The 23,977-nt window shown below is 49.9% G+C and overlaps 6 protein-coding genes across 6 annotated transcripts; 2 read left to right on the top strand and 4 right to left on the bottom strand.

Moving 5' to 3' along the window:
- Positions 1-1,775: 1,775 nt before the first annotated feature.
- Positions 1,776-3,038, top strand: VFPPC_17125 (transposase; the record flags this gene model as incomplete). Its single annotated transcript, XM_022429063.1, has 2 exons — positions 1,776-2,135; positions 2,202-3,038. 2 exons carry the CDS (start codon positions 1,776-1,778, stop codon positions 3,036-3,038), a joined length of 1,197 nt encoding a protein of 398 aa, XP_022283892.1.
- A 934-nt stretch (positions 3,039-3,972) lies between these two features.
- Positions 3,973-6,679, top strand: VFPPC_11444 (l-fucose permease; the record flags this gene model as incomplete). Its single annotated transcript, XM_018289630.1, has 4 exons — positions 3,973-4,260; positions 4,350-4,828; positions 4,908-5,263; positions 5,349-6,679. 4 exons carry the CDS (start codon positions 3,973-3,975, stop codon positions 6,677-6,679), a joined length of 2,454 nt encoding a protein of 817 aa, XP_018135958.1.
- Positions 6,680-9,797: 3,118 nt separating this feature from the next.
- Positions 9,798-12,447, bottom strand: VFPPC_11446 (MFS transporter; the record flags this gene model as incomplete). Its single annotated transcript, XM_018289631.1, has 2 exons — positions 9,798-12,068; positions 12,160-12,447. The coding sequence occupies 2 exons, from the start codon at positions 12,445-12,447 to the stop codon at positions 9,798-9,800; spliced, it is 2,559 nt and encodes an 852-aa protein (XP_018135959.1).
- Positions 12,448-13,656: 1,209 nt separating this feature from the next.
- VFPPC_18438 (hypothetical protein) lies at positions 13,657-13,932 on the bottom strand (the record flags this gene model as incomplete). The annotated part of the gene is made up of 1 exon (XM_022430047.1): positions 13,657-13,932. One exon carries the CDS (start codon positions 13,930-13,932, stop codon positions 13,657-13,659), a length of 276 nt encoding a protein of 91 aa, XP_022284984.1.
- Positions 13,933-14,190: 258 nt separating this feature from the next.
- VFPPC_18437 (Reverse transcriptase, RNA-dependent DNA polymerase) lies at positions 14,191-17,253 on the bottom strand (the record flags this gene model as incomplete). The annotated part of the gene is made up of 1 exon (XM_022430046.1): positions 14,191-17,253. One exon carries the CDS (start codon positions 17,251-17,253, stop codon positions 14,191-14,193), a length of 3,063 nt encoding a protein of 1,020 aa, XP_022284983.1.
- Positions 17,254-17,763: 510 nt separating this feature from the next.
- VFPPC_17126 (copia-like retrotransposable element) lies at positions 17,764-18,633 on the bottom strand (the record flags this gene model as incomplete). Its single annotated transcript, XM_018294875.1, has 1 exon — positions 17,764-18,633. The coding sequence occupies one exon, from the start codon at positions 18,631-18,633 to the stop codon at positions 17,764-17,766; it is 870 nt and encodes a 289-aa protein (XP_018135960.1).
- Between the last annotated feature and the right edge of the window lie 5,344 nt (positions 18,634-23,977).

Below are 23,977 nucleotides of genomic sequence, written 5' to 3'. Positions count from 1 at the left end.
TCTGACCGGGGCATCGGCCTACGAGTGATGCCCCAGCTTGGAGGCTCGTCAAAGCAAAAGGACCCCATCCCCTCCTCCTACTTCCTCATCATACTCCTCATCATTCGAGACGCCATTGACTCTCCGGCTTATAAATAAAGTAGCTGACAAGCTGGAGACCGTACTACACGAAGACGATGATCTAAACTCCGAGTTTACTCGCGACTTGAGCCGCTTTATTCGGGGATCCCTGTCACTAGCCACCGAATTGGTGCAGACCAAAAAGAGATCTGGGAAGGACTAAATTGGCTGACCGCATTCAACAACAACGCAGGGCTATGAAGAATACACAATTGCAATCAGGAGGGGTTTTAACAGTCGCACAAGGCCGAGAAATGGTACAGAAAAGGGAAGAAGACCAGATCGCTAAAGCTAGAATGGTGGTCCAGGCGGCGGAGTTGAAGGCACACAACGCACGCAGGCGTTGGTTTGAAGAAGCAGCAAAAGAGGCTCGTAAATGGAGGGCATCTGGTAGACTGGGACGAGTAGAAATATGCGATTCTGAGTACGGTACGCGGTGGTTGAAGCGGTTTTAGTTGGAGAAGTCGAAAATGTGGCTATTGCGGTGTACTGGCTCTTGTGGTGTCCAGCACCATCTTTAGATGGTGCGAGCTCGTGAGTCCCAAATAAAGTGGGGCGCGGCACGAGTAATCCAGAAGTTGTCATCAGCTCACTGAACCTTCCATGGCAAGCGTAACTTTTTCTGGCTTGTCTCAGCTCCGATCCAAATGACCGTCGGATAAATTCGAAGGGTAAAGCTTCCTTCTCGGTTCACTACTCGGTTCACCAATCCGACTCGAAACCGCATTTCCAGCATGGATTGCGCTTTTCTCGCCGAGTCGGCTGGTTGCGAGCGGGGAAAGCTGGGGTAGATGTGATGTGGCGCTGAAGATTGTTGCCCCAGATCACAAGAAAAGGCGAGTGAAACTCTGGTCTTGGACATTTACGAACGTGTGGCGACAACAAGCTCGTGAAATGGATGGTGACGAATATTGCAAGTGGTTTAACATCGAGCGCGAAGAGGAGTACCAGGCTAAGTTCGAAACATGGGATACCTGTCGTGCGAATCCCCAGAGAGGTCAAGTTTGGTAGTGGCTGTTTGTGATGTCAGCGCCGGTAGCATTTTGTCCTCATTAATTGACTCCAGGTTATGCCTTCGCGGCTGAACTTGGATTTTTTGCAGGAAACAACCAGTCCTTGGGATGACGCTGGTCTCAATTGAGAGTCTTCATGGTTTCACTTTGGCTGGGCTTCGTGGTTTATTCTCACTGACTGACATTGTCTTCGCCCAGTGCCTTGAGCATGCCACTTGTGGCCAGGTCCATGAATCGCGGGAGATTGGATGGCGTCAATACCTTCTGGAGCTGGGCCACTGATGTCGGTCTGGGGCTTGTCAATGTTTCGGGCTGGCATGGCTGGATCGGTGGAGCTTGTCAACCTGAGGTGAAAGAAATGACCCTGATGCCGCCCACTGGGCCATGGCAGGAGTTGCTCTCAACATGAGGAAACGACGTTTGAAAAGGTTCGGCTAAATCTATTGGCTTGGGTGCGAGTGCGCCATCTTTGTAAGCCAGTCCACGCCCAACATCTGTCCAGAAGCCCTCAGCCTCTGTCTCGATGCTTTAACGTCGGGGACCCCTCAACCGCCCACCCTTTTTCATCCTTTCAACACCAAATGACCTGCATTCCAACCGCGATTTCTCGCGCAATTTTAGAGCAATTACAATTCTGTTTAAATGTTTAGAATCAGCATGTCAAAATACACGGAAGACAATATTCAATCTGCTATATTAGCTGTGCGCAATGGTCTGTCTGCCCGGAAAGCTGCAGCACAATGGGGGATACCCAGGACAACTATTCGAGATCGACTTTCTGGCTCCCAGTCGCGAATTGATGCATATGAACCACGTCAGCGGCTATCACAGAAGGATGAAAACAACTTGGTTACTTGGATAGTAGCCCAAACGTCATTAAACGTGCCAGTTACACATCAACAACTCTACCACTTTGTCTCACATATCCTTGCCAAGGGAGGCGACCATCGCCCTCTTGGGAAGAATTGGATTAAAGGCTTTATACGTCGTCATCCTGAAATAGCAACTAGAAAAGGCAAGAAGATGGATTCCTGTCGCATTAATGGGGCTTCTGCTGATACAATCAAGAGCTTCTTTTCCCTGGTCCAGTTTCCTGTAGTACAGGGAATTCCAGCGCGGAATCAATACAACATGGACGAGACTGGTATCCAAGAGGGCCAAGGGAGCAATGGTCTTATCATTGGGAGCGCGGAAATTCGAATAATTATTAGGAAGCAGCCTGGGTCACGCTCTTGGACGACAATTATCGAGTGCATCTCAGCAGACGGCAGAGTCATTAGCCCCCTTGTGATATTCAAAGGAGCAAGCGTTCAACAGCAATGGTTTCCCGATAAATTCGATAAATATCAAGATTGGCACTTTACAGTATCACCAAATGGCTGGACTTCTGATGAAATTGGTCTCTTTTGGTTGCGCGACATCTTTATCCCACAGACAGCACCAGCTAACCCAAAAGAGGCCCGGCTGCTAATAGTAGATGGCCATGGAAGTCATCCTGCCGATAATTTTATGCTGGAATGCTTCAAAAATAATATATACCTTCTTTTCCTACCAGAGCATTCATCCCACGTTTTGCAGCCGCTTGACGTTGGTGTATTTAGCTCCGTTAAGGCTAGCTATCGCGCTTCAATCATGGACCTTCAATTATTAACACCCTCAATTACTACAAACAAGATAACCTTTCTTGAATGTTATTATAAAGCTCGGACTACCGGAATCACCAAAAGAAACATTCTATCAGGTTGGAGAGCCACTGGAATTTACCCGACTAATGTCAGCAGGCCTCTCCTGTCAAAATCCCTTAAATCAGCGACTCTGCCGCTCAAGGAAATAACCAAAGAGACACCACAAATGTGTACAAAGCAGCAAAATGACCTAATAAAGACCCCACAGCGCGGTAGTTAAATTTTTGACCTTATTCCCCAACTTCTCAAACAGCAAGACTTAGGTCCAACAGCCCGTCAGCTATTTCGGAAGATTCGGAAGGGAATTGACGATAAGAACATGCAGCTAGTAGAAGCTGACCGGAAGATTCAGTCACTACAGCGGCAGGTTGATCAAAAGAAACCAAGAAAGAAGCGGAAAGTCAAGCATGATCCTAATAGAAAGTTCATCAATATCAGAGACGTTGAAATGACCCGGCAGCATCTTCCAATTGAACCTGCAGCACCCTCTATTGCAGACGGGTCTAATTTGATTCCCTCTGCAATGAGTGGGAATTGAACAAATAGAAAACACCAAATATTACTATTTTCATCTATCCTGACTGTTGGAATTAAGGTTCCAATGTGATGCCATTGTGGACCACGGGTGGGCGGTTGAGGGGTCTGGGCGGTTGATGGGTCCCCGACGTTACAATTGTCACGTTATGAGACTCATTGTTAACTAAGCTTCTTGTCAAAATTGTTGTTGTTGTTCGAGCTGCAGACAGAGTCTGCAGCTCTCCTTTTAATATCAAAACACTTCCTTTCGTCCGAATCTGTTTTTCGGCTAAGTTTAGTCATGATAACCGACGTTATGACAGCTAAGCAATTACACCAAGTTTGCTTGTTCTATCAACAGAGGCAGTTTTACCCGACAACAATGGCTGTTTTATTCCCTTCCTCGGCAGCGGGAGTTGCACCTGTTGCGTCCATGATGTGCTCCAGCCAAGGGGCCGAAGTGTAACGACGAGACCTTGCAGGAGGTTGCCATATCATACCTGATTTCTTCTCGAATTGCGTCTGGATATTTCGGTTTCTGCTCGACCACCTCGGAATACCAGCTCAGCGGCCCAAAGCTTCTTCCCGGGACATTGCGAAATCGAATCAGTATCTCCGTCAAATGAACCTCCTCGAGCATGGACAGGAATATCCCGGACCGTGGGTCTGCTGTTTTCGCCGTCACCACTGGAACGTTTGCGCTGACACCCTGCTTTGTCGTGGCCCGCATCATTTGCCGGTATGGAATCGTTCGTAAAATCGGCTGGGACGACAAGGTCATGATAGTGGCTTGGCTCATCGCCTTCTTCCTTTCATTCACAGTCGACCTTGGCGTCGCTAACGGCCTCGGGAAGCACGACAATGATATTTCAGACGATGACAGGGCCACTCTTCGTCGTTGTGAATACGCTTTCTCTGTTTTATATGTAAGTGCTTACATGCTTCCACAATACCAAATTGCTGCAGCCAACATGCGTGTGCGGACATCATTGTCGCTAATACGTCTCAACTACAGAACCCTGCTCTAATGGCGACCAAGACCAGTGTCTTGATCTTCTATCTACGACTAGCCAAAGGCACGCAGATATTTCTCCGCCATGTCTCATGGGCGACACTTCTTGTCGTTAATCTTACCGGCATCGTCCTCACAGTCATGAACATTTTTCTTTGCAGCCCAATCAGAGCTGCCTGGACAGTGGGCGTCGACGAGAGTGCTACTTGTATACCGCTCTTGACCGAGCTCATTTGCGCCGCGCCAGTCAACATCATCACTGACCTAGCAATTCTTACTGTACCAATCCCCATTCTCACCCGCCTGCGCCTACCATCGCGGCAGAAGATGATCCTCGTCGTTACCTTTGCCCTTGGCATATTCATCACAGTCGTCAATGTCATTCGTATCTACTACTTGCAGAAGGCTATAATCGAAGTCCCGACATCTGACTCGTCGACTGGACCCAACATGAAGTTCGGTGACCAGGCCGACTTCGGCTGGTACGCATCCCTCTCCCTCATGTGGAGCGTCGTAGAGGTCAATGTCGGACTGGCATGCTTATGTGTCCCCACCCTCAAGCCTCTGGTCCTCCAAGCTTCTCCCCAATGTGTTGTACGATTCGGCAAGCAACCAAACCTACAGCAATTCTCAAGGGTCGGGTGATCTCTCGATGCCACCATTTCGAGACCAAACGTCGGCCACTTTACCTGCAATTAAAAACAGGGTATCCTGTGACTTTGCCGACGCGAGGGAGCCGAAGCGCATGCTCAGCGTCAATAGCATAGATTCCTTCAAATTCTGCGCCCTTGTTTCCATCCTCTTCTTCCTTTGGGGAGTCTCATACGGCCTTCTTGACACGCTGAATAGCGGCGTTGCGTCCATAAACCACATGACTACCGCCCAGTCCCTTGGTTTAACGACCGCATACCTAGGAGGTGGCTACTCGTGCCCCGCCCCACTTTATTGGCACTCGCAGGACTCGCACCATCTAAAGATGGTTCTCACCACCAAAACGGACAGATCACCACAACGGACACTTTTGTTGTCCTGTAGCCAAGACTGCCGCATATGTCGACCAAAACTTGAAGGGGCCAGCCGAATCCATGGAATCTAGGATTCAAGAAGCTCTTCAGTATCTTGAGCAGTTTCCTGCTGCAAAAATTGCCGCCGTGGCTCGGGAATTCGGCGTGCCACGTGACCGACTGCTCAGACGGCTTGACGGCAAACCACCTAAGAAGGGCCGCCCTGCGGCCAACACGAAATTATCGATCGCTGAAGGGAGGGCTCTGTGTCGTTACATCGATCGACTCGACCAAATCAACCTCGCTGTGCGACCAGAATTCGTTACAGATGCGGCCAACCATATTCTGAGAGAGCGAGCCCCGCAAGCCAACCGTGGTAATCCGCCTGTCGTTGGCCCCAGTTGGACTACCCGCTTTCTGCGGCGCCATAAGTATGGCAAAAGGCTACAGAGGAAGCTACACGCTGACCGCCAGGCGTCAGAAGATCTGAGCCGAGTTAAGGAGTATTTCCAGAGGCTGTCTGACGTCTATCAGACAGAAGGGATATTGCCAGAAGATATATGGAATATGGACGAGACTGGATTTCGCATTGGCATTGGGAAGAATGAAATGATCGTCACAAAGCGCAAGAGAGCTCATTATTTTGGTATTCCCGAAAACAGGGAGTCTGCGACTGCGATCGAGGCTATATCTGCTGGCGGGGAATACATACCCGCCTTCTTGATCGTGGCTGGGCAAGTCCATATGGCTCAATGGTATGCACAGCCTGAATTAAACCCAGATACAGCCATCAGACCGACCCCGAGTGGCTACACGAATGATCAAGTAGGCTTAGAATGGCTTGAACACTTTGACAAGCACACAAGGAAGAAAACAGTGGGAAGAAAGCGACTTCTCATCCCTGACGGGCATGGTTCACATCATACCAGGGAGTTTATTACCTACTGTGACGCCCATAATATCGTGCCCTTCGGTTTGCCTCCAAATCTGACGCACCTCCTGCAGCCAGTGGATGTGGTGGTCTTCCAGCCATTGAAACACTACCACGCGAAGGCACTCGATCTGCTGGTTCGAGACGGCCTCGTCAACATCACCAAGGTTGAGTTTCTGAGCAGTATTGAAGAGGTTCGCGTGCGGGCATTCAAGAAGAGCACCATCCTCTCTTCATTCAGAAGACCGGGATCTGGCCATTCAACCCACAGCCAGTTCTTCAGATTCTTGAAGAGCGCCAGGCAAAGAAGACACCCTCGCCACCTTCAAGCTCAGGAGCATGCGTTCATCACCATTTTCAACGCCGTTGACGCTCAGGCAGATGAACAAGGTGGCTGACAAGCTAGAGGACGTCCTCCAAGAAGACCGGGATCTGGATCCAGAGTTTGCACACGATATTAGTCGGTTTATCAGGGGGTCGCTAGTCAGTGCAACCGAGCTCCTGCAGACTAAGAGGGATCTGGGGAGGACTCAATATGCGCAGCGTATCCAAAAACAACGGCGAGCTATGAAAAACTCACCACTCCAATCGGGGGGAGTGTTGACAGTGGCTCAAGCTCGGCACATGGTGCAGCGTAAGGAAGAAGACTTGGTGGCTAAGGCCAGGAAGGTGGTAGAGAGGCCCAGGATCAGAAGGTATTTAATATCGTTAAACGGACAATATTTGAAGCAGCAAAGGTAGCACGTAAATGGAGGATGTCTGGAAGGTTGAAACCAGCGGTAGTATACGAGAGTGGTTTCCTTCCTAGGACGCTGAAGCGATTTTAAAGTTGAGCAGACAAAAAAGTGTCCGTTGTGGTGATCTGTCCGTTTTGGTGGTGAGCACCATCTTTAGATGGTGCGAGTCCTGCGAGTGCCAATAAAGTGGGGCGGGGCACGAGTACGCTCACGTTACTGAAGCCACGCTTCCTGGCGAGTCTAGCCTGGCTAGCATCAGAAGCTGATGAGTCCGGTGAAGTATCGCGTTCCTGGTCTTCTTTGTCAGAGGGTGCGCAGCGGACCCGGGACCTGGTAGCCACGTCTTTGTTTGCCGAGGAGTTCAATGGCGATGATGATGGTAGGTATTCTGAACTTGGTTCTGGGCTTGGGTGTTCCGTCTCGGAGCTGTATGCTTCAGTGTTTCGTGGTGGATATGTTTTCGCAATCGCCGAACGAATGGGAGACGGGTTTGACTCCATGTTGCAACTCTAGCTGGGCCAAGCTGGATAAGTATTACAGCTTGACGGACAGATCGCCGGTCTATATTGCAGCACTAGTATTATCTCCACAGTGGAAGTGGGACTATATTGACAACAATTGGCCTTCAGACTGGCGGGAACCTTGTCGGAAACAAATGTTGGATTTCTGGACCAAAGAATATAAATCCACTGCAGTTACAGTCCCTACTCAGACGTCAGAAGCAGGTAATGAGGTCAAGAACTCCTTTCACAAGTGGGCGCAGCAGAGGAAAGGGAGCAGCCTCGGTCAGGACGAGTACACAAAGTATCTTCTTGCTCCAATAGTACCAGAAGTGACGGATCCTCGATTCTGGTGGCTTGAGCCCATTCAGAGGAAGTCTTACCCAGCTCTATCTATCATGGCTTACATGTGTTGTCCATTCCGGCAATGTCGGCGGAGCCAGAACGCCTGTTTTCAGGTACAAAGATCACTACTACAGACCGTAGGAATCGCATGGGCATTGAAAGTATTGAGGCGACGGAATGCCTCAAATCATGGCTTGGCAAAGGCAGCAGGGTGGCCTTTGCCGACGACCTTGATGCAGGCGGAGACATTCCACTATAATTTCCATAGCTGATGAGACTTTGATTGGGCTGTGGCTGCCCGGCTGCTGTTGCGTATCTGCGATCAATTCGCAGACGTAGGACTATCACGTGAATAATATGGCCGTGTATATTACCATATATTGTGATCATATCATATCAGCCTCATATGGTATGGTGAGGGTAATGGCCATATCATATATGATATGACCTTCGAAAATCTAATCATATATGGTAATATCACACTATTGGACACACTGGGCAGGCTGCTCGACAGCCTCTGATTCCTTCGAAGGGTTTTTCCCTGCCGCCGCCCCTGCGCCATTTCCATCGCTCAGTTACTGGAGGATGGACTGCGGTAGCAGCTTTGGCGAGGACGCGAGAGAATTCTGACCAGGAAAACCAAGGGTTGACCATTGTGGCTACGGCCACTGCCTAACATTCCCGCTGACGTGATGAAGGCCCCGAACGAGAGTGCTAACCTGGGTCACAGCAGACCATGTTTGTTCATGTTAGGTTGCGGCCTGGGTGGAGCTGATACAATGCTGGATAAATTGTGGAAGGATCTCTACTCAGAGGGAGCAGCCATAGACACTTGTACTGTGTGCTCGTTGACAACCTACCTCCTCTGCCGGGGTAGGTAAGCCGCCTCCTGAGATTGAGCCTGACGGCTCAACCTGCGAGGTCTTGCAAGAAGCGCTGGGTGAAGCGTCTCTGTGGTTGAAGTTGTACATAGTTTAGCTCAGCACGTCCTGTGCTCCGATAGGAGACCTGAGCGACCAAAGTCGCTGGACGGAAAATACAATCAATCAATCAATCATCAATCTATCCATATTCCACATTCCATATGGAAGGTTTTTGGTATGGATTGCGGACACCCAGCCAGTATGGATCTTATTCCATACGTATGGAAATACAGGAAATGATGTCATCTTCACCAGGCATTACTGTTGTAAGAATGAAATGCCCTTGTGATACTACCAGCAGCGTCCAAAGCTGTTTCTAGGTTCTTTTTAAAAGCTCTCGCTGGCGAGACTGCTGCGTGAACAAGGAAATAAGTTCGAAGGCCGGAATTTTGACATCCTAGGGGTGTGTCACACTTCACGATTGCTTTGCATAACCGGACGACGATCGGGCAGAAGATCCCCTGTGAATCGGGCAACGAGAGACTCTAGATTTCCTACAAAAAGAGTGGAATTATACGAATACTAAATACTTTAGAATACTGCTGTCAGGCACAGTATGACAATTGTTGTTGCCTCGTAGGCAGTACCATACTGCGCTTGCTTTGAATGAGCGTCTTGATCTTGACAGGGCAGAGAAAGAGGGGGCAGCGACGGAGATGGTGTTCTCCCGATGTAATCCATTATTCCATACGTATGGAATACAAGAGTCCCGTATGGAATATTCCATATGGATTAACTAATCCATACGCGTATGGATAGAAAGCCTGAAGAAGAGAAATCCCCCATTACTAAATACTTTGGAATACTGCTGCCTGTGGGGTGTCGCCTTTCAGGCAAAGCAGCTGCGTGTCGAATGAACATAGGCAGTTTTATCCGACAGATCCGTTGTAGAATTCGACGTCACCTCTTTCGGACCTATGTTCCCGCCCTTTGACCAGTTAACTGCCTCTTCCAAGCAGCTGAGAGATACTGTAATCCAGTAGATGGTCGTCGCGGTGTCACTGTAACAGTCTACCCAGCTTGCTCACCACTTTGTAGCGATCGCATCCCCCAGACGTTCTGGTTTTTGCTGTTGTCGAGTTGCCTATTGACAACAGACTGACTAGCCAGTGTTTGGTTAGTGGGCACGTGAACGGCTGGCCATGGCTGCACGAGTTCCATAGCGCCGCTAGAAGATACAAGAAACAGTGGGTAGGCCGCCATCGCGACGAGCAGCCCAACGATGACAGTGAACGCTGTTTGCACAGTACAACCGTACTTGACAAGTCCATACATGATGAAGGGGAAGAATGCTCCTCCAGATCCACCCATAGTAAGGAAGGCGGCGGCACGTTTCGTTCGCAAGCCTTGGCCTCGAAGGCCAATCGAAAACAGCAAAGGCCAGATAGGCCCTTCAGAAAAAAAATAAAGAATCACCGGGATAGCCAGAAGATTTGGGTCAGATGTGTGAAGCACTACGGTGAGCAGCGCAAAAAGGAAGCCCGAAGCGATGCAGAGGGCCAGGTAGGTGTGTGGTCGTGGAAGTCGGGGCTGAGCGACGGAAACGTACGTGAGATAGCCCATGAGGAATCGAGATATGGTAAACGCCGTGCGACCCAGGAGCACATAATCAGATGTTGAAATTGCAAGCACCAGCGGTTTATATATAGTACTGCTGCCTACAGAACGATTCGTCTCGTTTCGGGAGGCGAGTCCTGACGTGAGGAGACGAGGGAAATAGATGATGCCGCTCTCCTGCGCTCCGACGTACATGTACTGCGCGAGCACAGCTAGTATAAGACTCATGGTCCGCAGCTGGAGGCCGGTTACCGTGTTCCTTTTGGGGTTGACAGGGAGACGATTGGAGGACTGTTCGAGCTCATGGTCGCTTACTTCTGGTAAAGATATGTAGAAAAACCAGAGCCCCAGGATGACGCAAAGTAAGGTGATACCCAGGTATGCCCATTGCACGTTGATAAGGGCCATGCCGTTCGCCGAATCGTTCTGAATGAGGTCCTTGAAGAAAACTTTTGCAGCCAACAAGCTGCTGATGACGCTCCCAACGCCTTGGACACCCTGGGCCAGTAGAAGTCGGGTCTCGCTGTACTGGAGCGGGCCGCACAGAATCATGAACGAATTGGCGCCAACTTCCAACACGGACAGTCCAAATCCGACAATAAAACTACTAAGCAGGAACCCGCCGTAGGAATTTGTGACCGCAGAGGGCCAGAAAATGATAGTGCCTATGCCATAGATGCATAACCCAACGATAAACGTCGCCTTAAAGCCACCGATACTCTCGGCGGTAATATCATGGCCCCCCGAGCGGTAGCGCGTGTCCCCTCGGAGGATCCATTGGCCCACAAGCAAAGGACCGAAGAAGTAGCCACCTCCTAGGTATGCGGTCGTTAAACCAAGGGACTGGGCGGTAGTCAAGTGGTTTATGGACGCAACAGCATTATTCAGGGTGTCAAGAAGGCCGTATGAGACACCCCAAAGGAAGAAGAGGATCGAAACAATGGCGCAGAATTTGAAGGATTCTACGCTATTAACGCTGAGCATGCGCTTCGGCTGCCTGACGTCGGCAAAGTCAAAGGATACCCTGTTTCTGATCGCAGGTAAAGTGACCGATGTCTGGCTTCGAAATGGTGGCATCGAGAGATCACCCGACCCTTGAGAACTGCCGTAGGTTTGGGCGCTCGCCGAATCGTACAGCACGCGTGGGAGAAGCTTGAGGACCAAAGGCTTGAGGGTGGGGACACATAAACATGCCAGTCCGACATTGACCTCTACGACGCTCCACATGAGGGAGAGGGATGCATACCAGCCGAAGTCGGCCTGGTCACCGAACCTCATGTTGGGTCCAGTCGACGAGTCGGATGTCGGGACTTCGATTATAGCCTTCTGCAAGTAGTAGATACGAATGACATTGACGACTGTGATGAATATGCCAAGGGCAAAGGTAACGACGAGGATCATCTTCTGCCGCGATGGTAGGCGCAGGCGAGTGAGAATGGGGATTGGTACAGTAAGAATTGCTAAGTCAGTGATGATGTTGACTGGCGCGGCGCAAATGAGCTCAGTCAAGAGCGGTATACAAGTAGCACTCTCGTCGACGCCCACTGTCCAGGCAGCTCTGATTGGGCTGCAAAGAAAAATGTTCATGACTGTGAGGACGATGCCGGTAAGATTAACGACCAGAAGTGTCGCCCATGAGACATGGCGGAGAAATATCTGCGTGCCTTTGGTTAGGCGTAGATAGAAGATCAAGACACTGGTCTTGGTCGCCATAAGAGCAGGATTCTGTATTTTGAGACATATTAGGGACATTGATGTACGCACGCGCTTGTTGGCTACAGCACTTGGGTGCTGGCGAAAGCATCTAAGCACTTACATATAAAACAGAGAAAGCGTATTCACAACGTCGTAGAGTGGCCCTGTCATCGTCTGAAATATCATTGTCTCGCTTCCCGAGGCCATTGGCGACGCCAAGGTCGACTGTGAATGACAGGAAGAAGGCGATGACCCAAGCTATCATCATGACTTTGTCGTCCCAGCCGATTATACGAACGATTCCATACCGGCAAATGATGCGGGCCCCGACAAAGCAGGATGTCAGCGCGAAAGTCCCAGTGGTGAGGGCGAAAACAGCAGGCCCACGGTCCGGGATATTCCTGTCCATGCTCGAGGAGGTTCATTTGATGGAGATGCCGATACAATTTTACAGTACGCTGGGGAAGAAGCTTTGGGCCGCAAAGATAGTATTCCGACGTGGTCGAGCAAAACCCGAAATATCCAGCCGCAGTTCGAGAAGAAATCTAGTATGATATGGCAGTCTCCTGCCTGCTCTCGTCATTACACTTCGGGCCCGTTGGCTGGAGCACACATTATGGGACGCAACAGGTGCAACTCCCACTGCCGAGGAAGGGAATAAAGCAGCCATTGTAACGCGTCGAGACAGAGGCTGAGGGTTTCTGGACAGATGTTGGGTCTGAACTGGCTTAGCGCACACTCGTACCAAAGCCAATAGATTTAGCCGAACCTTTTCAAACGCCGTTTCCTCATGTTGAGAGAAACAGGCTGGCAAGGAGAAGCGATGGTGAAGAATTCGTGCCATGGCGGGTGTTGTCTGTGGGTGGCGTCAGGGTCATTTCTTTCATCTCAGGTTGACAAGCTCCACTGATCCAGCCATGTCAGCCCGAAACATTGACAAGCCCCAGACCGACATCAGTGGCCCAGCTCCAGAAGGTATTGACGCCATCCAATCTCCCGCGATTCATGGACCTGGCCACAAGTGGCATGCTCAAGGCACTGGGCGAAGACAATGTTTGTCAGTGGGAACAAACCACCAAAGTCAAACCAAAGTGAAACCATGAAGACCTCAATTGAGACCAGCGACATCCCAGGGACTGGTTGTTTTCTGCAAAATCCAAGTTCAGCCACGAAGGCATAACCTGGAGTCAATTAATGAGGACAAAATGCTACCGGCGCTGACCTCTCAAACAGCCACTACCAAACTTGACCTCTGGAGATTCGTGTCCCATGTGTCGTGCTTGGCCTCTTCGCGCTCCATGTTAAGCCACTTGCAATATTCGTCACCATCCTTTTCACTAGCTTGTCGCCACACGTTCGTAAATGTCGAAGATCAGTTTCACTCGCCTTTTTCGTATACTCTGGGGCAGCAATCCTCAGCGTCACATCACATCTACCCCAGCTTTCTCCGCTCGCACCCAGCCGTCACAGGGTACCGGCGAGGCAAAAGCGCAATCCATCCTGGAAATGCGGTTTCGAGTCGGATTGGTGAACCGAGTAGTGAACCGAGAAGGAAGCTTTACCCTTCGAATTTATCCGACGGTCATTTGGAACTCAACTGAGACAAGCCAGAAAAAAGTTAAGCTTGCCATGGAAGGTTCAGTGAGCTGATGACAACTTCTGGATTAAGGTTGGTGTGGAGCCCGTGGAGGTCTTCCGACCCCATACAACTTGGCCTGGCCAGCGGTTTATTGTGAAGCGCTTCCGTGCTGGCCATACTGTACTTAGTGCTGGAAGAGTGCGCAAATGGACCAGGTCTGCGCATAAATAGTTTGGGTCCCAGAAAACCACCTGAGCACTCAACAAGTGGAAAGGGTGCCAGGTATTGCTGAACTAGAGCCGCGGATCTTGTCATTAAGCGACAGCTCTTTATTCTGTCACTGTCCCATCTCCAGCGGAATACTGCAGTCCTGGCCGTTGCAATTATTGTTGCGATTGAACTTTTCTTCTTCTTGTTCAATTCTGGATGACAGCTCTCTCATACATATATACCTAGTGGCACGTCCGTGCCACTAGGCAATGACTCACCACTTGCAAGTGTTGCCTAAACAACGTCTTGATGCCTCAGTCATATCGAGTCTACACTCCCCTAGAGCTGTCAGACTGAATTCAACTAATTACAACGTGAATCATAGCGTATGGGTCCAATTCCAATCCTCCTCCTGTTCCTCTCGAAAGCCTCCCTAGGCAAAGGCTTGGTCATCCCATCTGCTAGCATATTCTCCCCTGGAACCCAGAAGACTTGGATTCTCCCTTGCTTGACCTCATCGACAACGTGATGAAATGCTGTATCAATATGCTTGATTTTCGACGTGTTTGATACTCCTCGGGTTAGCTGTACAGCTCCCTTATTATCTCCAAGCAATAGCGGCACCGCTTGCTCCCCTTTTCCTTCTAATTCTGCAAGTAGTCGACGTCCCCAGAGGGCAGCTTTTGTCGCCTCCCCCATGCCAACGTACTCTGCTTCTGTCGTAGACCTTGCCACTGACTTCATCTTCTTGCTATACGTCATAACTGCGCCTCCGTAGACCATAAAAACGAACCCCAGGATACTCTTCCGATCCCTTGGATCTGTAGCGTAGTCGGTGTCAGAGAATGCTTCCCCATCCTGCAGGCCTGCAGAGCCGACGTGTCCTTCGATGTTGTGGTCAATGGAATAGTAGTCGATGTTGCTGCCTTCGACTCCTTCTGCGTGCTCGTTATTTCTACCATATGTGATACCGTAGTGAATAGTCCTGCTGACATAGCCCAATATTCGCAGCAAAGCCTTCCAGTGGTTCCAGCATGCCTCTACCGTAAAAGATGCCATCCTGTTCACTGCAAATATAATGTCGAATCTCGTATTGCACAGCCAAATCAGCTTTCCAAGCAATTCCACGTATTTTAACCATTCATCATGGTTCAGAGGCCGTCCTGGTTCTTCAACGAGCTTCCGTATAGCTTCAGGTTCCATAGGAGTTGCGAGCTTCATTGAGTCATCATAGAGAAATTGTGCCACGGTTTCCTTCGCAAACTGTGATTGATCAATAATCAGTTTTCCTTTGTACCTTTGAATCCGAATTCCGAGAATATTCTCTGCTTCTCCGAGGTCTTTCATCTCAAATCTTCCCTTTAGCTTTTCTTTGACCTTTTCAATGGCAACCTCGTCTTCTCCTGTAATCATAAAGTCATCAACGTGCACTCCGATAATTACCCCCCACTCTGTATGTCTAAATATCGTCGGATCCACTGCCATTGGTGAGAAACCTATCTCCTTAAGATAATCCGACACTAGCAAATACCACATTCTTGCAGCTTGCTTTAATCCGTACAAACTCTTCAGGATCTGAACGTATTTCCCGAAATATTGCTGGAGCTCAGTTGGCACTTTCATAAAAATCTTTTCCTTTAGGTCTGCTGCAAGGAACGCAGCCACAGCATCCATCTGGTATATCTTCCAGCCTTTCTTAGCTGCTAAAGCTAAAATTATCCTCATTGCATCGAGTCGGATCGTTGGTGCGAAGGTTTCCTCGCAGTTGACCCCGTGTTTCTGTGTGAAGCCTCTCGCGACTAGACGTGCTTTGTACCGTTGTATCTTCCCGTCTTTGTCTTTCTTGTGATCAAATACAAGCTTCGCATCGACTACTTCTTTTCCTTGCACGTCAACTTCATTGATTTCGTCCGAGAATGTCTGTCGTCGAATGAGATTCTGCACTTCCTCGTCTATGGCTCCTACCCATTTGTCCTTCTCACTACCTTCCACTGCCTGTTGGAAGGTAAGCTTCTTCGGGTCGAAGTCATAAATGTCTGTATTAGGCTGAAGAAGCGCCCTTGCTACCATAGCTCTTTCCTTCCTGCCACTCTCCCCTCGCTTCTTCAGACGTTCTGCCATGTGCTGTTCTTCTCTTTGCCTCCGTTCCAGCTCTGCTTGTTGCTTTTCTGCTCTTTTTAATGCCACGGCCTCTCGTCGAATCTGGGATCTTGTTTTCGGCTGATCCGAGTTAGCGTTGTTGCTAGGACTAAGCCTCTCCTCGGCTTCGGTAGAGCTTATATCCGCCTCTCCTGTATTGACAATGATTGTGTCTCCTTGGAGCTCTTCCTCGGAATCTGCAGTGTCTCGGTCGGTCGGGTTCCCATCCGCTCCGTCTCCGTCATCCTCCTCAGCTTCTATAGCTTGCTGGTCCGTTATCCTGTCCTTGGCCGAATCTCCGGCATCGGTTTCATCATCAGTGAGCTCCTCATGCTCCCTTATATCTTCCTTCTCATCGTCATGCTGCGATTGTGACTCTTGCCTCAGGCTGATTGTATTGTCCATGTACTTGCTCTCGTCGAATTCTACGAATCGAACCTCGTGGACTTTCTTATCAGCTGGGTTCCAGACTAGATAGATTTTGTCTGTTTCCTCTTTGTATCCAACAAAGACTCCTTGCCATGCCTTCTTAAGAAGCTTTGTTCTCTTTTCTTTAGGGATCAGCACCCAGGCAGGACATCCAAACACTCTTAAGTGCCTTGCTCTTGGCTTCTCTCCGCGCCATAACTCCCATGGGCTTTTAGTCATTCCCTTAACAACTCCCCTATTTCTCAGATAGGCCGCTGTTGCGTTAGAAAACTCCCAATAAGCTGCCGGGAGGTCTATTTCGTGCCGCATAGCAGCCCCCCTTTCTGATATAGTTCTCATACTCCTCTCAGAAATACCATTCCCCTCCGGGTGGTAGCCTACCGTTGGTTCAATCCGGATCGCTCTCCCCGTGCAGAATACCTTCATTGCCTCATTTAGAAACTCCTTTCCGCGATCAAAGCGCACGGCCATGACCTTCTCACCTTTTCCGTACTGTTGACATTCTGCTTCTGCAACAACTACCCAGGCTTTAATCTTCTCAATGATTCTCATTTTGTCTCTGGAGAAATAAACCCAAACCCTCCCGGTAGCCTGATCAGTGATTGTCAACATATACCTCATTCCTTGCATTGATGGCTCAACTGGCCCCCAAAGATCCATGTGTACTCTCTCCAGCTTTTCTGTCACAATAGACATCGGCTCCCTGGAGGCCTTTCTTGTCATTTTTGCCTCGGTGCAGCTTGAGCAGAATGACGGGCAGAATGAGTGGTCTCCGAGATCATCCATCAAGGCGTTTAGCTTGCCTTCCATATGCTTCCCGGGGTGTCCTAGCCTAGCATGTAGTAGTCTCTGAGGCATCATGGGGTTGACTTCTGAGCTATTTCGTCATCACTATCCTTCTCTTGGATTATATGGACTCGGTGCTCTCTCGTCTGGCTCAGGCGCCACACCTTTTTATGTCTGCGAGCAACCAGCACTTCCTCCTGATTTCTTATCACCGTGACGGTTCTCCCCCGAGAGTCTACAACAATATGTGCTCCTCTGTCTTCTAGTTCACCAACTGATAGCAGGCTACTCGCTGCCTCTGGGATATAGTGCACCCCACGTACTATTGTTGACCTTGCTTTTCCTGTCCGTGAGACGTAAAAGATCCTCACGTCTCCCTTGCCTCTTGAGCGAACTTCGGAGCCGTCTGCAATCTCAACACATGTCTTTGCAGGGGACAACTTTGAGATGAACTGATCTTTCCTTGGGGTGATGTGGACGGAAGCACAGCTGTCGAGATACCATTGGGGAGGAGTTATCACTCTTGTGCTAGGAAGCAAGTAGGTAGATTTGTCAGATTCACTACCACCGTCTTCAAGGATTCTAGCCGCGTTTACCTTCTCCTTGCTTTTCCGGAGCCACTTTCGCCTTCGCTTTTTCAGAAGCTAGCCAAGTCTTCCCTGCTTTTGTTTGGTGCCAGACTGCACAATCGTGCTTGAAATGCATGCCGCCACAACACCAGCACCCCCCTGCCTCCTTCAGATACTCCTCCTTGGTATCACCGCCACTATCCAGCGTCTTGGACCTATTAGTACCCTTGTCTTTCCTGTTCCGTGCACTCCGGCGGCGGCCCGCAAACTGTGCAGTTTCTCCCTTGATTGTTACATCGACAAGTTCCAACTCCTTGCTCTCCAGAGCACTCTGCACCTTTTCCATTGTCAGGGTATCTGTTGATGCATTCAGGATCTCAATTGTCGTGTCGAAGGCATCGTCCATACTCATTTGCAGGAAGCAAATCAAGAGCTGCTCATGGATAACGATATCTTTGTCTTGGCTATTGATCTGAGCTCGGAGACGCTTCAGGTCGTCAACCTTCTCCTGCACAGTTCTATTAGTCTGCGTACTAACGTCGTACATCATCCGGATGAGCTGTCGAAGGCGTGCTTTGTTTGATGCAGCGTATCGATTTACGAGGGACTGGTAAATCGCTCGTGGATCGATGAGGTGATTAACTGAGTTCTTGTGGATCTGGTCGATGCTCTGTCGTATCTTCATTCTCGCAAGAGAGATATTTTTGATGTCTGCGGCGCTCTTTTCTCCTGGAGTTGATAAGCCTGACGATTCCGGTGTTGCCTCACCGGTGACGTAGCTCATAAGATCATCACTCAACAAACTATCTTCAAGATCCATCTTCCAGCTGTCAAAGGAGTCTCTCCCATCAAGGATGGTTCCTTTGTAGTCTTTCTTGCCCATAGTGCCGGGTCTTTTGGTGCCAACCGTCGATTCTTGACGAAAAACTGTTCGTGTATTCCGAGTTCAATCGTGCACCGGAAGCACAATAAAGGCGACCGGGCTCATAACCTGTTGCGATTGAACTTTTCTTCTTCTTGTTCAATTCTGGATGACAGCTCTCTCATACATATATACCTAGTGGCACGTCCGTGCCACTAGGCAATGACTCACCACTTGCAAGTGTTGCCTAAACAACGTCTTGATGCCTCAGTCATATCAAGTCTACACTCCCAAGGCTCTGTGGCCCCCATATATGGATTGTGTCTTAGAATCTTGAGATAGAATTATAAAGACGGTCGAAGGCTGACATGAAGCCAGGCCAATTTGACCAAAGAAACGAGGTCGAGAGATTCCTCTGACAGCTGTGACTCGACGTACTGAACGCATGTCCTGAACTTCTCTTTATATTTTTTTGGTGATGAGCAAATCCCCCCTCTCGCTTAGCCTCACCTATCGACGGATGGAATTAACTGGGTCCGCAATTTGCCCTCAGCCATTGAGGAAGACTTATCAAACCCAATCCAACGCGAAGAAACCATAGGTGCAACACTTGGGGTTTGATACTACCCAGTAGGTTTCCATCGACATGACCCGAATTCGGAGTTCAGGAGCAATCGCCCTCGGTTGATGTCGAAAGGTTGTCGATTCGCAATTGCCAATGATTGGTCTGCATATCGTTATTGCCTGCGATTGGCCTTTTTGTGTTTTTTGAGGGCTGGAGCTGGTAATTTACATAACTACCCTGATGGGAATAATGGCACTAACACTCTTGGCGATGCTGAAACGACTCTACCCGCCAAATCGTGGGGTGATTGTGGGATAATGGATTCGACCGTTAGCTCGGTTGATTAAGTCTTCCCCCTGGAGTTCCTTAGCTATTGCCGTGGGTGTGTATCGAGAGATTGTCTGCTCGCAATTGTCAGTAATTCGACGATTTCTTTAGTACTAACGTGGGTGCATAGCGAGCGCCACAACATAGTGTCAGACAAAGTTGAGGTCACATGAGATCGAGTATGACTGCGCCGAAAGTGGCAATTGTATTGAGTGAGAAGTATCTGAGGAGCAAGAACTCCATTAAGAGCTGCACGGGAACCGTGCAGCTCTTTATACACAAAAGAAACCTTTTGCCAGTTTAGGCAGTAGCAGCTGCCTGCCAGGCAGCTGCTGTTACTGATATTAACGCTCAGTTTCCATGAGCTGCGATTCAGGGTAGGCCTGATATGCGACACCATGTGTAACGACTGGGGTTCCCAAGGGATAAACCAGGCAGGGTTTATGTTGGCAGAGGCGCTAGGGCAGTCAATCTGAGCAGTTGGTTGTTACTTTGGTGATAGGTCGCAGACCGTAACCAGTGATCGTGCAGTCACTCGAAGTGTGAACTTAGGATTATGCTAATGATCGTGATTGAAAGCTAAGGACTAGTAACTATCTAGAAAAGAGAAAATTCGGGGTGCCTATATACTACGGGTGCTAGTTATCATGGAAGTGAGCATCGAGGATGCTCACTTACATCGCGTGGTGAGCATTGCCAATGCTCACTTAAATTAACTGAGCGCTGCCTTCATTGGCCCGTCGTTGCCGACGTTCTCCCGCTGAGCTTTCTGCAGCCGCGGGGTGGCTCATGCAGCCGGCCCATTCTGCAGCCTACGAGCTGAGATCGTAACACCATGCTTACTCGCTGCAGAGGCCCTGGCAAGTATTGATGGGTTCGTGGCCTCAGCCTCTGGGGGCCGGGGGAGAAGAAAAAAGGGGGGGTGTGGGGCCCCGGGGGGGGGGGGTTTGCCGTTCAGCCCTGTCAATTGCTGGGCTTCACTTGGCAGGTGATGTGGAAGTGATGTAACTACCTGTGATGATGATATACACCTGCTGTGGCCCTGGGATGATCCTTCTCTCCCTTCGTACGGAGTATTCCTGTCGTTTGCTCTGGCTATTTGGGTCACCCTACCCAGCCGCTTCAACGCGTTCTACACCTACATCCTATTCGAGGCAGATCCTAGAGTGGTCATCTTGGGCGTAGTCAGCGCCTCGACTACGATTTAGTCTGTCGAGCGTTCGATGAGTCATCGCTCATCCTTTCGCCAGATCTTCACCGGCTCCCGCTCACTCGTCACAGCGGCGGTCGACGGGTTCCGCCACCCTATACGGCAGATTGAAGTTCAGGGTGACTAATAAAAAGGCACCATCGTGTTGCTTCCCTTGCGATGGTCAGCGTCTCCGATTGAGGACGAGTCAGCTCTTCATGTACACCATCCAATGAGTGGCGTAATTCGTCATGCACAGCCTGGACCGTCACAGTTATTGTTCGGGATTCGGGGAGAACGGTGGCGGCGACAAGAGACGAGAAGCATGGGGAATGATGCAACTTGACATGCCCTTTGCTGTCTGCCCTCGAACAAGCTCGCACCCAGTAGATGGACTCGCCAGAGCCACAGGTGATAGTGGCTGCATGAAACGTGCCTACCCCTGAAACAGCCCCACAACTGGCATACGTCAGTGAGATAGGTTACCAGTGCCAGTGTTGCTAATAGGCGGTCGGTCCAGTCCAGAGCCCACCAACTGGAACTGGACCGCCTATCGTGTTGTAGACCGTGGACTGGACCGCTTGCCTCTAAACGGTCCATCCAGGGGGTCAGTAAACACTATGGTTATCAATTCATTGCAGCCACTTGAACGTCATAATAAATGGTAAATATTATGCCATTGATAAACTCGGCCATAATAAAACATTCACATTGTTCGGAACCGCTGCTGTAATACTCGTGGAGTTTGTCAAGGTTGATATGGCAAAGACTTCTCAGTTATCGATAACCGGCACTATATTGGTTGGAATGATCCCTGAACGCCCGCCAACCCTTATCCCAGCCCGATTATCTACGCCGTCCAGGCGGTCCAACACCCTCAAACTGGTCCGCCTGGTCCGCCAAAGTTGCTGGACTGGACTGGACCAGGTATGCGGTCCAGGCGGTCCAACCCATTGGGACCGCCTATTAGGAACACTGGTTACCAGTTCGTCGTGTATGCAGACGGACATAAACCCTGGCATCAACAGTGCCTTCATCAGTCCAAATCTTTTAGCTTTGGGCCAAAAGCAACCTGCTGATGAAGTCTGGGGTCTCGTTTGCCCAAATAGCTCGACAAGCACTTACGACATCGTCTGCGTCCATATAGTTGGAGAATCTTCAACTTCAAAAAGGGTCCGCGTTGGACACTGACCCACACGGTACGCAAGCTTGGTTAAACTGATATGCGCCACGATCAGCATGGCAACAACCGTCAACCGTTCCAGCCCCATAGTTCCTTTGCATGGGTGGCTTCGCTTCCGTCAGCTCAAGCTTTCTGCAAGCTCATGTGCATTACTCCCATATCCTTTTCCCCGGTTGTTGACATCAGCGCCAGCGGCAAGTAGAAGCTTAACGATAGCAAGACGTACATCAAGTCGCCCAACATCCGCGTCATCGAACTCGTCATTCTGTTTTGCATAGTTACTCGATGAACATTAATATTAGCATGCGGCTGACTGATGGCTTGACACGAGCGAGGACTATCCAACACGCCCATTAGCGATCCACGGGGCGATCCATCCGGTATCTCCACATCGTCTGCCGATAGCCGCTTCGGTAGGCTCGTGCAATGCAAAGGACTGTGTATCAAGTCACGAGCAAAACGGCGTTGGGAGGGCAGCCAAAGTACGGCCTAACGGCTATGGTCAGAGCCACCACGCATATCACAATTCAGGACTCAACCCTGCTAGAGTCCCATTATCGAATTGGCTATACTTTTTGTTGCTTTTTTTTCTTTCTTTCATATATCAACATACATGCCGCATGTACGCTTACATACACAGTTGTCCTAGCTGAGGGGGTCGTTTATATCTAAGTGACACTGGCGGCAGGCCTAGAATCCTCCCTGATGATGGATGAATACAGAATACAAGCGGATGTGGTCAAGTGGAGCCTTGCAACCTGCGCAGCCCTATGAAGTGGAAATTTCAAAGCGGAAGGTGGGAGTGCCACCGGATGATACGAGGGTGGAAATTGGGGTCAGAGATGGGCGCAAGGCTAGCAGCTGGGTTCGACCAGTTGAAGCTTCGTGATTTGGCGCTGCAGCGGAACTAGCTGTACTTGAGTCAGTGCTGGCTTGCTGAACCTTGACAGAGGCGGGAAACCAAGGCGCCGCCATTTAATTCCGTTCTGTCTGCAGGACTCCAATGTTGGATGGCCAGCACCAGCATGCTAACAATAACGTTCTGTCTGATATTTTGGCGGCGGCGATGGTGCAGGCCTACATAAGTGGGATCCCGCTCTAATAAAGGGCGGCGTCCCTGCCATCGAACGAAAGTGTAATTCGGAACTCCTTAGTTCAATCATGTCATCGAATACAGACTCTGCAATACCGCGCTTCTTTTCCACGACACAGGGGATCCAGAGCGCTATTGGGCTATGCAATGTCCTCGTCGGTTTCATGGTCGCTGGCATTATAGGCGAGGTCTCGGTTCTTATCCTGGTGCCGATGGTTAACTCCATTGCTGTTTGTCTCGCTAATGGTTTTAACTACTATGTCGCCGTTACCGCCGAGCATGCACCCCTCAACCAGGCGGTCGCTGCCGGCTTCGGGAGTCTCTCTTACCTGGTGAGTGTCATTCGGACGAGATTCACGGGCTTCCGTCGCCTAAGGTATATTGCCCAAGGCACGGGCCCTAGGTAAACGCCTCGCTCTTCTCTGCATCCTTATTTGCCCCCATATTGACCCTGTTGTCGTTTACCACCAGTGCGACAAGCGGCGCAGGGGAAGAGACCTACACATTTCTTCATTTTCCGCCGTTCTCAATCCATCAGTCTTCATATAATATTGCCTTTATCCCTCCCTGAGCACAAGAAAGGAGCATCGAACGTCATGCATGCCAGAAACCCGCACACTCCGACTGTCTCTAACAGAAGCCCTTCCGGCTATATCGCAGCCAACTAACATAATGGCATAATCGCCTACTTCTATAGGTTCAAGAAGCCGGACTCCCCTTTTATAACTATGTGATCCTGAAGAATATCCTCTGTGGCCGCGAGCGCAAACTCTTCCGGGTGCTTTTCTGGGTGCTGATGCTCGTCATCTTGGTTATTCAGGTCTTCATTGCCGTGTTTAGCGTGGGATATTATCTCGGCTCCCCGGCTTATTCTCCAGCTGTACAAAAGCGGCTGCTCTTAGGCTACTACTTAACTATCGCAATCGTGGAGTGCATGAGCGCCGTGTTTTTACTGAAGAATTTCCGCGCGGTACTCCGGACAATAATGTCGTCGCCATTGGGAGGGGG

Source organism: Pochonia chlamydosporia (assembly GCF_001653235.2).
Source record: "Pochonia chlamydosporia 170 chromosome Unknown PCv3seq00015, whole genome shotgun sequence".
NCBI lineage: Eukaryota > Fungi > Ascomycota > Sordariomycetes > Hypocreales > Clavicipitaceae > Pochonia > Pochonia chlamydosporia.
Note: the sequence above shows the minus strand (reverse complement) of the source record. Positions and strands in the feature narration are given on the sequence as shown.